The sequence below is a fragment of the Dermacentor andersoni genome, chromosome 7, assembly GCF_023375885.2.
Source record: "Dermacentor andersoni chromosome 7, qqDerAnde1_hic_scaffold, whole genome shotgun sequence".
Lineage (NCBI taxonomy): Eukaryota > Metazoa > Arthropoda > Arachnida > Ixodida > Ixodidae > Dermacentor > Dermacentor andersoni.
The window spans coordinates 81470359-81486927 of record NC_092820.1 but is presented as its reverse complement, the minus strand read 5'-3'; the positions used below and the strand labels follow the sequence as shown (position 1 = coordinate 81486927).

Genomic DNA, 16569 nt, shown 5'->3' with positions numbered 1-16569 from the left:
TTGAGGTTCCTCGCTTTCGTGAAACGATGCCGTCTGCACGATGTTCACGCGCGCAGACGGCCCTCGCATATGTCTATAGTTTGTCTCGTAACTCGGCGACTTGGCAGGGTGTTCGAAGAATGACAGGATGAGCACACCTCGGTGAAAGAACTACTGTTGTGTAGTGGGTTGCAAAACAGTATACAGTAGATTGAAAGGTCAGGCCAAGCTCTCGCTCTTCGGAGTCCCTAAAGATGAGAGGCGCGCGTGCGGAAGGTCAATCTTCACCGCACCGATCGGTCCTTTGGAAGCTACTGACTCCATTTGTGAGCTGCACTTTGATGCAAAGTACATACTGAGGCATTATGTGCATATCATTGAAGGCCAGGAAGTATCTACACAGCGTGGAGAGCCTGCGATTCGTTCTGATGCGGTATCCACAATCCTTTGTCGTATTTTCCGGAGTATATCTACGAACAGCCCACACCAGAGCAGCCCGCGCGAGAGAACGGCCTGATATGCAACATATGAAGGCCGGTCACAAAAGAGAACGCTCCCGCTCCCAGTTGAACCGTCATTCAGATTGGAAGCACGTGACAATGAAAAGTTGCGTGACCTCGAATACACAGACAACCGATAAAATGCTTCCTAATTCAAGCAAATATAAACAATGCGTTTTGTTTTATTCACCCAGGGAACCTGGAAAGCCAACTACATCTCAGCCGTATGATGCATAAAAATAGTAGGGAAGAAAATGGCTATTCCGTATGTTTTCAAAACACACAATTAACCTGCAAAACAAAATGTGCTGCACGTAACGAATTGTACATTCTCCCTAAATGTGAAATTGTTGCCACTAATAGGGCATCGTGAAAATTTTGTTACCATTCAATATATCGCCTTGAGAAAGGAAGAAAACAAAGGTTCTTGTGTTACTTATTTTCTTCGTCCTTGTTTGTTTGTGCACAAAAAGTTTTTTTTAAATGAATCTGTTCCAACTAGGCCTACTCGCAGTTATGCTTTGGTCAGTGATGTGTTCATTTGTAGCACGTCTCACTCACTGACAATGCTGGACTTTTGCAAAGACCATCCTCGGGCGACTGATAGAGAGGATGGTGCGCCAGCGATATTTTCTTTCAACGAGCCCCAGATATTTTTAATTATATTGACGCCCAGGGATTGGGGCGGCCACTTGCACACCACGAGCAGTGTGTATCGGCGACCTATCGGGTTGGAATATATAGTCGCCTTCCGGGTACGGGCCGTCAAGAACGTATGGAATCAGTACATCGTCTATGATTGGCCTGCGCCTTTCAGCGATGAACTTCCCTTTGAGGCGTATGTATCAGTGGGCGCCGCACAACGCTTAGTAAGGAATACCGGCTCATTTCACGCAGTAACTATGAAATCCGCGCACCGCCGTAGCGGACGACGCGATTCAAGACACCGCCCCTCGAGCACCTGTAGCTGCCGCCGTCTGACTCACGCGCTCACCGCATCTCCTGAACTTGAGGTGGCTTTCCCGCATAGCTTGAACGACTAGTGGCTGAGCTTTTCAGATATTGCCTGGGGGCAAATAGAAGACAGCGCGTCGCTTTTGTGACGCTTTCAGAGGCGCACAATGCCACTAATTCTGATCTTAGATTTTATAGGTTTTCCCACCCCCGTGGGGGTGAGTGGGCCGATTCCCGGAGGCAGTGCAATACCGGGCCAACCCGTGGCGGAGGTGAAGCAAGCTTCAAGCACTCCGCCCCATTCCAAAAATAAGTTTAATATCTTGGGTCCAAATAGGACCCGTATCAGATATTAAGCTGATAAGAACAGAGTTTTTTATTTATGCTAGTTACAAATACATCAAAAATATGTTACGAAACCAAGGAAAAAAACGGATAAAAGGTGTATAATCTAAAAACGCAAACAAATGACTAAAAAACCGTTAGTTAGTGGTGTTAGTAATAAAAGGCTAAAACTGTAAACGTGTATAAAAGTGGCAAAAAGCGCTTCTCTAAAAACAGTAAGATCATTAAAAGGTGCCTATGTGGGCTCTAAAAATCTTTGTAGAGGCGCTGATCGTGTCGCTGATGCACAGGCGTTTGAGTGTCCGTAGGTATTGCCTACTGCACAGCCTGCGCATCACACGATCGTTCCCCTGATCCCAGGTGCCAAGGCAGCCGACGACGACCGCGTCCACCGTCACGCGTTGGAACCGCCGGAGGAGATGACGCTGTACAGGGGCGTACTTCTCCTCCTTAGCCTTCCGGGCGTCCTGGAACGCCTGCAGCCTGTTCTCGAAAGGGCAGCAGACGTCCAGGATCAGTGCCTCCTCTCCACGGGCCAGTACCAGGTCGGGCTTGAGTGATGTGGTGCCCACGACCTGGTTCTCTGCGATGACAGTAAACCTCCCCAAGGCAGCCTTTTTTATTCTGGCGACGATGGTGTTATGACGCTCCGTCATGGCCCGGCTCTGCCGCATGCAATGGCATAGTACATGCGGCAGTGTCTCCTCCCCATACCCGCAGCGCCTGCATCTTTTGTCGGCTGCGGGTGCCCAGAGTCTTGTGGCATTGAGGGGGAGGAGGTTTAGCCGGGCTCGATGCACGAAACGCCAGTCGGTGAAGCGGGTGTAGCGGCCGGACCTCATGAAGTGGGAATTTGCCGGGTCGGCCGCTACACACACCATCGCCTTGCCCTGGTTCGGTTTGTCATGCAGAGCTCTGTCCCTTTCGGTGGAGAGGAGCGCCCGGATGGTCTTGACCAGCTTGTGGCGGTTCCTCGCTGACACAGAGGCCTCTCCGCAGTTGACGCGGGCCCCATGCTCCAAGAGCTCCCAGGCGACGGAGAGGCGACGGGAGGCTTTCCGGGCCTCCGTCCACACAGACTGGACCTGTGTGGACGTTTGTCGGAAGTCGCCCTCCGTCTCGCCTGAGAGGTAGGCCTCCATGTCCTCGGTGTTTGCGGGTCGTCTGAGCCGCCTTGACACGACGCCCTCTAGGTCCCCTGCTGCACGCTCCCGGACCTCCACGTCGGTCGACGTCAGTAGCTTGAAGGCCCCGTCCACCCGGCAGATGTCGCTGAGCTCCGCTGCAAGTGGGATCCCTGCACTGCCAGCCTGAGAGCCTCCGTACAAGTATTCATTGGAGGCTCTGGCTGGCACGTACAGGGTCTTCTTGATGAGCGGGCGGAGCTCCTCGTCTAAGCGTTGCCACTCTCCTTTGCTGGCAAGGCCCACCCGCATGGCAAAGTTCAAGGCTGGATACAAGAATGTTTTTATGGCATCCAGCCTTTGCCATGGGGCGAGCATGGAGGAGAGCAGCTTTCTGCCCAGGTGGATGGCCTCGTCGACCGTCGTCTCGTCCGGTAGCACCCTGAACCCCACTGGACGGCCCAGGAACTTGTGCCCCTCGAAGTCGCCAAGCGCCGGAATCGGGTCGCCACCCACGGTGAAGGAGGTGGGCCGTGTACCCACGGGATGGCGACCAGACAGGTGTAGAGATCGGCACTTGGCGGCGTTCAGTCGCAGCCCAAGCCGGGCCGACAGGGCAGCCACACGGTCCAAGCGGCTCTGCAGGGTGGTGGGATCCGCGGCCAGCAGCGTCAGATCATCGGCGTAGGCAAGGATGTTGTGCTGCCTATCGCCTCCCTGTACTGCACGGATGACCGGGTCCACCACCAGGTTGAAAAGCAGGCCGCTCAGAGGACAGCCCTGTCTCAGCCCGGCTCCGATGGTGATTGGCTCCGTAATGCCAGCTGCTGCCACGACGCAGGTGGTGTTGGCGCGGTAGAGGTCTTCAACGATGGTAGCAAAGGCCTCCCCCGCGCCGGCGCCGCGGACAGCGTCGACGAGGGCCTGATGGGCGACCGAGCCGAAGGCGTTGGCAAAATCGAGGAACCCCACGCACAGCTCCCCACCTCCTGTCCTGGCATCATCCAGGCGTCCCTGCAGCACGAAGTTGTGTTCAAACACCCCATCGTGCGGCAGGAAGCCCTTCTGACACCTGGACAGTACCGCATGGTCGCCCAACCACCTCTGCAGCCGGGTGGTGAGACACCCGGCATACAGTTTGGCGATCGTTCGACCAAGGGCAATGGGTCGCCAGTTTGTGGGGTCCTCGCGGTCGCCCTTCTTGTGAATCAGGATTGTCCTCGTCGACTTCCAGCTGAGGGGTGTGCGGCGGTATTGGAGGCATACGTTGTATACCGCCGCAAGGAACCTGCCCTCAGGGTCCACCTGCCTCCAGTGGTGGTACGTGAGGCGGTCCTCCCCTGGAGCTGTACTCTCGCATTTACGGAGCTTGGCTGCGACTTCTTCTGGTGAAAAGGGGCACAAGTCCAGTTCTTCGGTGGCCGGAAGCCTTGACCGCAGGATGCTGGTATCCACGGTTGTTGGTGACCAGAGGTTCGAGTAGTGATCTTTTAGTGCATGGGGGTCGATCGGACAGAGCTGCGACGGGCCTTCAGTGATTAGCCGCACTGCCCGGCGCCGGTTCCTTCGGTAAAGTGTTTGGATCTGCTGGGGGTTGTCGGGGTTCACCTCGCGCCTCCGTGATTGGCGCGAGTCCCCGACTGGCAGCCGCAGATGTTTGGTTGCGGCTGCAATGGCACGGTCGAGGATGTCTTCAAACCGTGCCCACTCCCCAGCAGACTCAGGCAACCGGCTCAATGCCCGCAGCTCTGCCGTCTCGTCTTCTAAGCCCCATGCACTGCCCTCTGGCCGCGTGGTACCAGCATGTTCTTCCTGGGTCCCGAAGTCCTGGGTGCTTCCGTCTTGGTCCTGCGACTCTGCCCTGCCTGGGGAGAGCTCCTGCATGGCCGCCGGCTCGTGAGCCTCGGAGGCTGGTGCTCCCGGGCTGCCTCGGTTGGACAGCAGCGATGGTGTTGGAGAAGGAGTGGCCGAGGCCGCGGTCCGCCCTGGTTGGGTTGGCGTCCGCTGAGAGGGTGCCTCGGCCATCTCGCCATCGCTGCTTTGTCCGGGTGTTCCTCGAGGCGCCACAGGAGACGGCTCCTGGTCGGCGGCCTGCTCGGTGGCCACTGCTGGTGTTTCTGGAGGGTCCTCAGCGGGACCCTCGGTGCTGTCCTGCTCTGTTGGGGGGGTGCCGTCGTTGTCCTGCTCCGACGCACCAGAGGCAGCACCCGCGGCGAGATCACGCCTGGCTGCTAGTGCCGCCTCCCTCCTGTGCCACTGTTCGTGGTTGCTCAAGCCCCTCCTTGTGGGGAAGGACATTGAGCAACTGCCACATTGGTGTGGCAGGGCAGCAGGGGGGGCGGTCGAGTCGGCTGCAGCCAGGCAGGCGTGGGAGGCTGGTCTCAGCCCCAGTGTCTCGCCGCAGATGCTGCACACGTTGATGGTGCGCCGGATTCTGGCACCGTGCTCGACTTCGAGGTGCCGCTGGAGGGACTGCCGCCGCGCTGTCCATTTGGCCGCGGCGTAGGCAGCTCTGCAGCCCTCCTCGCAGCACCGGACCGTGTGGGGCACGGGGAAGAACACCGTGAGGGTGCCATCCTCACGTGCCGGCTGGCGTTCCCGCCCAGTGGTGTTGGGGTCGCCATCGTCTTCGTTGTGGTCATGGGCCATGCGGCCGTGGCCCCCAGGATCCATTGGATGGCCGTGCCTTCCGGACCCGGCGGCTCTCCTTAAAGGAGGCCAGGTCCGGAGGCTAGGGGGCCACTAGGAGTGGCAGCTAGGAGGCCAGGCCCATGATTGACGATGGCGAAGGCGGGGGCCAGCCGGTTGTGCCCCAGCACAGTGCCAGTCAAGATGGCAGGACCAACAGGCACCCCGCAGGTAGCAGCACCGGGTTCCAGGCAGTGGTCAGGCCGAGCAGGGCAGGAGTCTCCGATAGGCAGCAGGCAGCGCCAGGCAGCGGCAGGACCAGGAAGCAGGGCCGGTGTGGGTCGTCCAGGGGCCACCAGGTGGCAGCAGGGTGGGCTGTCCTGGAGGCAGTGCAGCAGGGAGCCGTGGGCCTAGAAAGATAGGGCCGGGTCAGGGGAAAGACACTGCAATAACCGGGCAGGTGTCCGGGCGCCTCTACAAAGATAAGTGTAGGCAAGGCCGGGCAAGCCAGCTGCATGCACTACACTTTGATCTTAGCCAAAAGGCCGAGAAGCGATCTTAGCCAAAAGGCCGAGAAGCGATAACCAGCAGTGGACCGAGGTCTGAACACACCGTTTAAAACCAAAACATAAATCCTAGTGGTCGCAACAGCCTATGCCAGTGCAACGCACAGTTTGCGGCAAAACATCTCATGCGCTCACTTTGACGACTGCAGAGAGAGTTATACCGTGGTTCTTTTAGTTTAAAATGGTGCAGTATTGCCTAATTTATTATTAAATTGGAATAAGAGACACTAGATTCAACAAAATGCACTCAGAGATACTCTCGACCTCGCGTGGATGTCGGGCAGAATAACGGTCGATAGTGTCAACTTCCATACAGAGAGGCCAAAGTGCAAGCGCTTTATTTTCTTCCAAATAATAATTTTATCGACAAATACCTGACATATCCAAGTCCACAAAATCGTCTAAAAACATCATTGATCGCAACAAGCGACGACGTCACATTCAACATGGCTTCTCCCATGGCTTCCCCGTTCATGACTTTCCCTGTGCGCGTCGGCCGTCAACGCGATAAGTTCGTGTAGTTAACTTTATCGGGGATATTTATCATATCCAGCAGAGTCTGTCTCGAATGGTTGCAGACGTTATCGCCGAGGACTACGGTGGCAGGCAAGAAAATAAACTCCTTACGAGGCAAGCGAGCGACGTGAATCCGTGCGACATCTCTAGTGAATCTCCGATTGGAGTGATACAACTCGTGGCAATAACAACGCCGCCCACTGCGCCAAACGCCAGGAAATTCTTTTTTATATAGTTCTTTCTTTCTCGCACCTATCGTTTGATCGTAAACGTTTGCGTTAAGCTACAATGAGGCCAAGTTGCTTCGAGGCGAGCGCCGAAGCCGTGCGGCGTTTCATTTGCGTTGCTCATCGATCGCGGCTCACGTGTGTGTGTGTGTACGTGTAGTAGCTCATTCGAACAACCATGTGGAGTTTATTAGACTCTGAGAAGCCTTATTTTTCAACCACATCGCTTGCAGAGGAATGAGCACGCCGCCGCGGTTCTGTGTATGGGATTTTGGGTGAGTGCCGAAGCCGTGCGACCGACTCACGCTCGCAACGCGGACTTCCGTTTTAAGAATAAGTGACGAATTCTCATAGTGCGTCTGAACCGAGCTTAAGAGTGAAAGTACTATTTCAGTGGTGGACGGTCGCAGAACGGTAACATTCGACATTGTGGAGTCCTTAATTTTGCAACGACGAGCTTAAATCTCCGTAACACTTCCTCTTTAAACATACCGACCGCAGTTCTACAAAGTCGGACTGAACGGAAGCTCGAGGAGAACAAATGACAAGATTTCACGCTTCTATACGTTAATCTTTTCGTAATCATTTGATTTTTGTCATGCAATGTTTCAAAACAGCGACGTTGTGCAAGCAAATGCGGCAAAGGTATGCGGATTAGGTTGGATTGCTGGTGCTGCCATCTCGCAGACTGCGTTGTAACCTCGGAATTCGCCGCTCTGCAACGCTCTCTGTGATGGGAAGCAAGTGAGGAAAAATAAATAACTTATTAATATTGTTTGTTTGTTTTTCTTCCGTGTGCCCTGAGCACCTTCCCTGTGTCGCATAGCTGCACAGTGAACTTAATTACTGTGGCGGGCCCTGGATTCCGCCAGCGACCCTGAATGACTCCTTTCATCGACCGCGAGCGCAGTGCACTATTTCGTTCCTAACATTCCTTGTAATCCTTACGCGAAATAAAGCGACTGGGCTTGTACTATGAGGGCGCTCCATTGATGCCGACCGTAAAGACCCTAAATAATCAATTAGTAACGGCATATCTCTCTCCCTCCTGTGCCGGCGCCCCTTCTCTCGGCTCCTCCCGGGCGCCGACGGTGGCGCCACCTCAGCCGGGTACAGCTAGCAGACGCTCCCAACGTTCGCCCCCTTTGGCGGGCAGTGCACTACGCGTCTGAAGGGTTTGGTTGTTGCGCTTATAACAGGGGAGGTTCATAAACGAGTGACTCCAATAACTGCCGGTATCCACGTTGCACTGCTTCATCGAAGCTCCTTCCACTGCAATCACTTCGATTGCGGCGCCAACGGCGGAGGTGGTGTGCTCAAGCGGGCTAACGGAGTGTTTTTTTTTTCTTTTTTCCCTCGAACGGCGTCTTTTGATCAGCTTCATTTGGGCTTCAACGCCGCAAAGAGAAATTGGAATAACACACGCTTTGTACGTGGATATGTACCTTTTACTTTTTTATAAAACGGGCGTGGGGTCTAGGCTCTAGAAGGGGGTGGTGGCGAAGGTGGTGGTGGCGAAGGTGGTGGTGTACTACTTCCACGATCTTTCTAAGGCGCGTTTGCTCGTACTACAAGAAGGCTTGGTAATGCATCAGGCCTTCATTTCTGGATGCCATAATTCCGAAGGATTTGGCTTTCAATCTTCGGTGAAGTTATCCTAAGAAGAATAAGCTACGCTTTGGTATAACACAACTTTTGAGAAATGATACAAGGCACAGAAGAAAATATACACCGTGACATTTCACAAATTATTTCCAAAATAAGAACTGTTGATATGTCAGCCCACCGTGTGCCTGGCCATAACAATTTTATCAGCGTCGAACGTTGAAAATGGTCTGGGTCATTGCGCACACCTTCGTTAGAGGTTGATTTTACCCGACCTACCCGCGTTAAAAATGTTTCAACCAGCTTAGGTTTGCACGACATTTCTGAACCCAATGTAATTTCGGCTGTGCTTAGCGGATGTTTGCGTCCTGATGTATTGTGTGTGCAGATATGGTGCACACTGGATATAGCTGCCGTTACGGTGCCTAGGCACACTAACTGCCGACTTTGGTAACAACCCCGCAAATACAAATACATGCACCAATGCGCGCTACATAAAAAGGTAGACCTGCACCGCGAGTAGCATGAACAGCGGTTCTCAAACGATGAGAACCGCCGATTTAGTCTCGAGCTCGTCAGCGGAGTCCAACTAAAAAAAAAAAAAAAAAAAAAAGAAGTACGTCTAGCGATTCGCGCCACTTCAGTACGCAATATGCGTCACTGAACGGCTGCTCCAACTAACATATGAAGCGCAACTTTCGTGTCTAAGCCTATCAGTGGTTTCATCTACAACGAAACGAGTGTGATCAAGCAATGTGCGCATCATCATAATCTAGCCTGCCGAACCAGAAGCGTGAACGGCGAGGCTCAGACAACATAAAGCCAGTGGCGTAGCTAGGTCGTCTGGCACCCGGGGCCCATAGGTCTTCTGTCACCCCCCCCCCCCCCCTCCTGATGTAGTCGAGGAACGCGAGGACATCGACAATTTTCGGGTTTCAGCTCCAGCATACAGGCACCTTGGATACCGCGCACGTTCCCCGGGTCCCCCTCTCCTTCGCTTTCTTTCCCAGAGATCGCGAATGCAGCAAGTATACACGCTGTTTTTCCTGCGCCAAATAACAGAGTGCTGCACTGATAATGTGTGATAAGCCCATGTGCACATCTTCTCAGACTGTAAGGCTTGGCAGCCAATACAAATGCGGCATCGTGGAAAATATGACCCACGTCACAAGTAACAAAAATATCTTTATAATAAAGCTTTAATTACCAATTTTAGCGGCAATATTGCTTTTGCAAAATTGAAGCCCGACATTCATATCTTGCTCAACAACAACTTCACAAAAATCGTCGTAGGTAATATGGCAAGCAGTATTTTGTATGTGGGCAGCCCCGAACGAAAACGAAAATTAAATTGTTTGTCAGTGACGCTGATCTCCCCACCATATTAGAAAACGCTACCTGCCTCCCCGCTGCGCGGGCACCAATGCTATGACAATTACGAGTTCTCTTCATTCTGATCAATAAAGCCTTGTTTTCATTTGCTGCTATACGGACAAACGTGATTATCCGAGCTGCGGTACCACCGCAAGATTGGGATCAGAATAGAGCACGCTTCGCGTCGATTCTTGGCGTCACCATAAAGAAAGAAAGAAAAGGCCGCGGTGAAGCCCGTGCCAGGGTAAGCTTGCACTACTGTTGGTCTGCACTCGCAATGGAGAGGATTAAGGGATTAACGTCACTGGTCCACTATTTCATATTTCTTTCGCTGCTGCCATATACTGGGCGCCGTCCGCAGTGCCAAAGTACTGTAGGTTGTAGCCCCCAGAACGATTTTGTTTAAGAAATTTTTGTTGAGTTAATAATATGACTTTGAGTCCTCAATTCTCGAATTGAAGTGCTTTCTCTATAAGTACTAATTACGGGATTATTAAGGATATGGTTATTACTTATCTGCCATATTTTTCGCGCTACCGAGTTCCTAGTAATCACAAAAAGACATAACTTCATAGAATCTCGATCGGGAAATATCCTTACAAAATTCACCTTTTTTGTTTATAAAATTCTGTGCAGCTGATACAGACACTGTACTTGTGACATGAAGTCACACAACAACAGTTTTCTGAAACTTTCGAGGGTAAGAAGGAAAGCGTCAAACATAACGGCAGGTTTCGCAGCGGCTTCTCGGAGCGAGCGGGAGAGGGGAAGTAAAAGCGAGCCGGACATCGCGGCGGGCCCGCAACCTGTCGAGTCATACGCCGCCAAACCCTTTGGCCGAACCGAGTCTGAAGGCTATCCAGGGAATCCCATTCGCGACTTTTGACGGCCCCACTTATGCAATGTCGCCCTCAACGAACGCTTCGCCGTAAACGCGAGCGCCGGGCGCGCTGGTTGAACGCCCTCTTGCTGCTGTCTTTGTTCGTCTTCGCTGCGCGTTCTGAACGGAAGAGGGACCCAAGAGCCCCAACGCCTTACAACGCCTCACTGTATGTTTAGCGACTCCTGCTCCCAGCATGAACGCACAGCACGAGCGCACCCCACATGAAACGTTGCGCTAAGGCGAGTAGTTTAGCGGCCATTTCGCGAATTAAAATTTTTTAGCCCGCACATTCGTGCAATTATTTCGTGGGGTGTTGATAGAGCTGCAGCCGACAATTCTACGGCGCTACGCATCGGGTGCATGAGCTCGGGCTACTGGATGCCGGAGCATTCTTTGCAATTGGCGCCCAGTCAAGCCGGCGGAAAGAGAGGTGTCTTCAGGCGTATATGACACCTCCCCCCCCCCCCCCCCCCCCCCGCTGGCCCCTTGCACCCGGGGCCCACGGCCCCCCGGCCCCCCCTGTTGCTACGCCACTGCATAAAGCCCGGCTTTCGTAGCAGCGAGTGAACGTTTACAAGTACAACCGTGCCGAACGTTATACAGTGCAAAAAAAAAAAAAAAAAAAAAAGCTGCAGACGCTCGCGCTTCTCACCAAATCGTCCGAAAAAAATGACTTCTGATGAACGGCCACTTTCCTCACAAAGGCGCAGGTCGCGCTCATTTTCAAAGTTTGCCCGGCCGATCCTGTGCAGCCATATCTTTCGACGAGCCGCGTTGCTTCTCGCGGATGGAATAACGAAAAGTATTTTCCCTTTAGCCTCCTCGGTTGTTGCACCCATAAGCACAACGTAGGCTAGGCAACGCCGCAATACGTAAACGGCGCCAGCGCTAGCGAAACGCTGCCCGCCGAAACATGGCGCCGGCGTCTGCTACGGACCAAAAAAGCGCGCGCTAGCACGTGACCACGGCGCTGCGATCAGTAGGAGGGCCGACTCGGGCAGGCGAGAGGGAAAGCGGCAAAGTTCTGAGGAAGTCGTTACTTCTTTATTCAGGGGGTTTAGCCGACCGTAGAATCGTACAGCTCTCATGGGATACAGCCGCAGGCGGACTTCCCCACACACCTTCGCTGCACAGTGGTGCACAATGCCAGATAGGCGTCATGAACGAGAACCGTGCGACTTCGCCAGGTCGCGCTCGCTTGCTGCAGGAAGACAGGCTTAGAATAAATGAACAAATAATTCAAATTTAATTACGAGAACTCGCTTCATATACAGATGTCTCAGTGTTTTTTCTTCATTTAAGGCTTTACCTGGCGGTTGAACGTGGCTTCAGGTCAATATTGTCAAACTTTGGAAAGGTCACGGACACCGGGTTTTGTTCGAGGTTATGCTGTACACATATACGTGCAAACGTGTGCAGTACTACCGCAGGAAAAAAGAAGGAAGAAGGGGGGGGGGGGGGGGGGGTGAACGAGACGTCGATACAAGTTTGTAAATCGCGAACAAAAATGTAAGAAACACCTTGTAACGTCGCAAATGAGCGTTTAGACCAGCTAGGAAGTCGGTGGTCCCTTCTCCACCAGCATCGCGAGTGCGATGTAGTTAGTTGCTGCCGTACCGTCGTGTGCGAAGAAAAATCCACACAGGGAGCACAACGCATGTGTTTTGTATATATACTGGGCATGGCTTGCGCCCATTTCTCAGACGCCTCTGGATGTCTGAAATTAGAGTCCATAAAGCGCGTTTGAATCATTTTTGTGCGGCGTGAGCGGTCACTCTCGTCGAAGGAACAAAATGAAATAGGGTTGTAAGTTAACAATTACGTCGCTGTCAACGCACTAGCGTTTAAGTACGCGGAATAGGATGGAACGCTTGCCGTATTAGCTTCTGCGTGCCCTCTCGTTTAACTCCGCGTCGCGAGAAGTCGATACCAGCGTTGTATACCTGTCGTATGCCGCATTCGTGGACAAGCTAGAGGGCTGCGCTTTCTACAAGGACCAAGTACGCAGGCAGAGCGATTATCTATCTATCTATCTATCTATCTATCTATCTATCTATCTATCTATCTATCTATCTATCTATCTATCTATCTATCTATCTATCTATCTATCTATCTATCTATCTGTCTGTCTCCTTTCGATTTATCAATTATATAATGCACTATACCAAATGTAAAGGATGTTGACAAACGGCATGGAGGCTGAGAGGTAATTTCGCCCTAGAATTGTGGGAGGTCGCCGTTTTCGGGCTTCGCCGAGAGTAAAACCAGCCGGGCGCTTCGGTAATGAGTCGGGAGGCACCCTTTGGCGGCAGATAGCTTGCGCCGACACCTCGGGACATCTTACCCTGTCGCGCGTGCGGTCTTGAAACGTAGGAAAGGGTGCGACGTTGGGGGCCCTTTGGCCTGGAAGCGCGGACGGAGGCGCCCTGCCTGGGACGGACCACGGGCAAAGCGTCATTAGGGCGTCAATGGGCATGCCTGGGGTACAAAGGCCAGAGGGATCGGTGACCCGATGCGCGGTCTCTTGAAAGGCAGGCTGGCACCGGAGACACAATCCATCTCTGCACTTACAGTTTTATGGGCCCGCCGGACGGCATGGTGAATCGGTGGGTGCGCTTCGGCAGGGGTGCCCTTTGCGGCACGCAGTGCGCGATGGTTTTAATTAAGGTGCTAGGACGGGGCGACGCAGATGTTCGTTCCCCGTAAGTGTTCTTCAAAGTGTCGGGAGACTTTCCCGTACATGTCGCCGAGCAGGATGTTTGGGATGTTATTTGTTTATTTGTTGTCTGGTGGTTCCTTTCTCTCCCTCTATCTCTCTGAATATTCCGAGGAACGCAGGGAGAGGGTGAGAGTGAGATTGTCCAATGAGTGACAGCCCTGTTGACCCAATGAGGTCATTGGGGTGTCGTGATTTGCCGTGAGGGGATTCGGGAGGAGCAACTGAAGGGTTAAAACCTGGCTCCCGACCTCTCACGGGGGTTCCGGGCGCAGGAAAGGTGCTCTGCACTTTCGGCTCTGCCGAGTTAAGGCGCCGGTCCCAGTGTAACCAAGGGGTCTTGACGTACGAACGGTGTTATGCACTATCGGCTATGTCGAGTTGATACGTCATACCCACTGTAAATAGCTGTCGATGTAAATATTGTGTACATAAAGTCTTTTCTCTAAATGCAAACGTCTATGGCGTCCCATCTCTGATGGAAGAGGAGAAACGACGGCAGCCGAAGAAAAGTTTCTCTACCAAGTAAGCTGGTTACGCCAGCTTGGAGAGCACTCTGTGCTACGAGAGTAAGAAGGAAGAGAAAATTTGCTCCAAATATAATGCCATCAAATACCAACGAGCCCATTATCGCCATCACAGCTGCAATCAACCAACTCGACCGAAATTTGTCCCACTCAAAAGAGAAAGACATTTAATTCATTGGCGGTCACAAGAAGTCTTATCTCCGGACCTTCACAGCGCTCGGTTAGGTGGTTAAGCAGAATTTTTTTTAAAAGTCAAAATTTCAAGATTTGCAGCGGCAAGCTTGAAACTCTGTAGCTCCACAGCAAAGCCACGTTAATCGCCACACCGTAAAATGTTCTACTGACATACAAGTGTATATCAAATGCTTGGAGTGAACACGATAAGCTTATGAGATTAAGTTTACATATGCCTCCTCTTTTTTTTTTTTATCAGTTGGGATTCATTTCCTTCCGTCTTCTCTTGTCTCCCCATACAGCCATTCATAATACACGACAAACGCGATACTTCAAATTAGTGTGCTTTGTTTTGCCACGTGTGGTTTTGTTGCGGTGTTGTAAATTTGGTCGTCGAGCTCACCTTGAAGTTACGCAATATCGCACCTCCCGTTCCGCCTCCTATGATGCGACGTGATCGCCCTCGCATGCGTAGCCCCTGAAGTCGACGCTGTTCCCACGGAAACCCTCGGCGATGACGGCCTGCATCAATTAGTGGGCTCTCCGTGATGGTCGTCTTGCAGCGAACTGGAAAGCCTGGGGCCTTCACGGTCGTTGCCGTTGCCGCGGGATATGCGGTCACCTCGAAGGGAGCTTCGTTGACCCGTCAACCGTCGGCACTGGCGGTTATATATATATATATATATATATATATATATATATATACGGGGTGATCATGTTTAAGTTTTATGGAATTTTTAAAAATCGCCTGTTGCAAATAACATAATTCTAGTTCATGAGTCGCCGCGAAGCCGCCGGTTGGTCGTTCTGTACTCAAGCGAACACAGCGAAGGAGTGAGAGTTGGGAGAAAGACGGGAAAAAAATATTTATCGACTGACAATGACACAAATATTAAAAGAAACACAAAAAACACAAGAGCACTAACACGCATGCACTTAATCTAGATCAATGATGAATATAAAAGAAATACATCGAACAGTTAACAGTCAATATAGAAATTAACGCTACACAAAACGCGCTTAACGGTGGTCAACTAAACAAAGTTCAAAAGAAAGCAAATGATGGCATACGCATGGCCGGGCAGCTGCAGCAAGTCCGTAAAGCGTGGAGTCGACGGCAGGGCTTTCCCGAAGAACGCTGGCAAGGCGATCTCGTTGCGGTGGATGCGACTGCTGGGCTGGGTTTCCCGGGAGTCCAGGTCTGATGAGTTCCCCCAAGTAGGTTGAGCTAACTCGAGGGGAACTACCGTGAGCTTCGTTGCAGAGGTTGGGTTGTCGTCTCTTACGCCAACTATGGTATAAAGTTTGTAAACAGGTATAAGGTGCCTCAGAAAGGCTGGCCAACGTTTCGATAGGAGGACCTGCCTTCGTCAAAGGCGGCCTCGTCATCCTCGGCATGTTAGCTTTAAAGGGTTAGTGCAGTGACGTCGCGTGTGGGTGTTGTCGCTGGCGGCTGGTTTTAAAGGGAGAGACTTCAGAGGTAATGAGCGCTGTCGTCCGACGTCTGTGAGCTTCGTTCCCAAGACGAGGGGACAAGAGCAGGAGAGTTGGAACGCGGGGAGAAAAGAAAAAAAAGAAAAGAAGAGAAAAAAAATCCGGGGCGACACCAAGACGAAAAAATAAAAGATAGAATGAACAAGAAAGAAAAAAAAATAAAGACGGGGGCATGGGAGGGCGTTGGGGAGGCATTCAGGGGTGTCGTTGGCGGCATGTTCTTGTGGCATTAGAAGAGCCGGTCATGCGGTGAGTGCGCGAGTAATACAAAAGACAAAAAAAGGACATGAGTTGAAAGAGTGACTTGAGTAGCAGCAATACGTCGAGTAATATTGTAGTAGTTAAGATGGCGACGAGGACTCTGCGGTGCAATGTATGGGGTGACAAAGGCAGCGGCATGGTCTTTCAAGGGGCATTGCCCCAGTCGCTGAACGTAGGTGTCGTTAAGGCGGCATCCAGAAATGGCGATACCCTGGGTTGAGGCGCCGAAAAAGGCATATTGACTTCGGAATCTGTTGGTGAGGGTGTTTCAAAAAATATTTATATATAAAGAAAGAAAAGGAAGAGAGAGGGGGGAACCGAAACCGGAATAACAAATAGGAGGGTGACGTGCGCAGAAGCAGGCGGGGGCAAGTGTACATGGGAGAAGGCGGTCGTACAGTTGATATAAACGTGAAAACCTGAAAGAGTATATTCAATTGAATAGTAGGCAGGAAAAAATTTTCCAAATGGAAGAGTAGGTGAGGTTAAGAATTAAGGTACTAGCTGGTAGCATAATGTGTTTTATGTCTTGGTTGATGATATGAGAATTTCAGATTTAAGTTACCGCTATTAAAGATTCTAAGTTGCCACGTGCCAAATTATTTCCCGTCGGGTGTAGGCAATTAAACTTGTGTATGAGGTATGATTCCGTATATTTCCTTTCGCGAGGGGAACGGAAATTTGCTTGTAGTATAT

General features: G+C 52.0%; 1 protein-coding gene and 1 non-coding gene across 2 annotated transcripts; both read right to left on the bottom strand.

The window, feature by feature from the left end:
- Positions 1 to 1595: 1595 nt before the first annotated feature.
- Positions 1596 to 4369, bottom strand: LOC126534802 (uncharacterized). Its single transcript, XM_050182038.2, has one exon. The coding sequence runs from the start codon at positions 3278 to 3280 to the stop codon at positions 2003 to 2005; it is 1278 nt and encodes a 425-aa protein (XP_050037995.2). The 5' UTR covers positions 3281 to 4369; the 3' UTR covers positions 1596 to 2002.
- Positions 1651 to 1843, bottom strand: LOC126534995 (U2 spliceosomal RNA). Its single transcript, XR_007600447.1, has one exon. It is a non-coding gene; the product is annotated as a U2 spliceosomal RNA (small nuclear RNA).
- Positions 4370 to 16569: the final 12200 nt, after the last annotated feature.

Excerpts from the sequence above, each read along its gene's own strand:
- LOC126534802 (XM_050182038.2), bottom strand. The coding sequence starts at position 3,280 with ATGCTCGCCCCATGGCAAAGGCTGGATGCCATAAAAACATTCTTGTAT.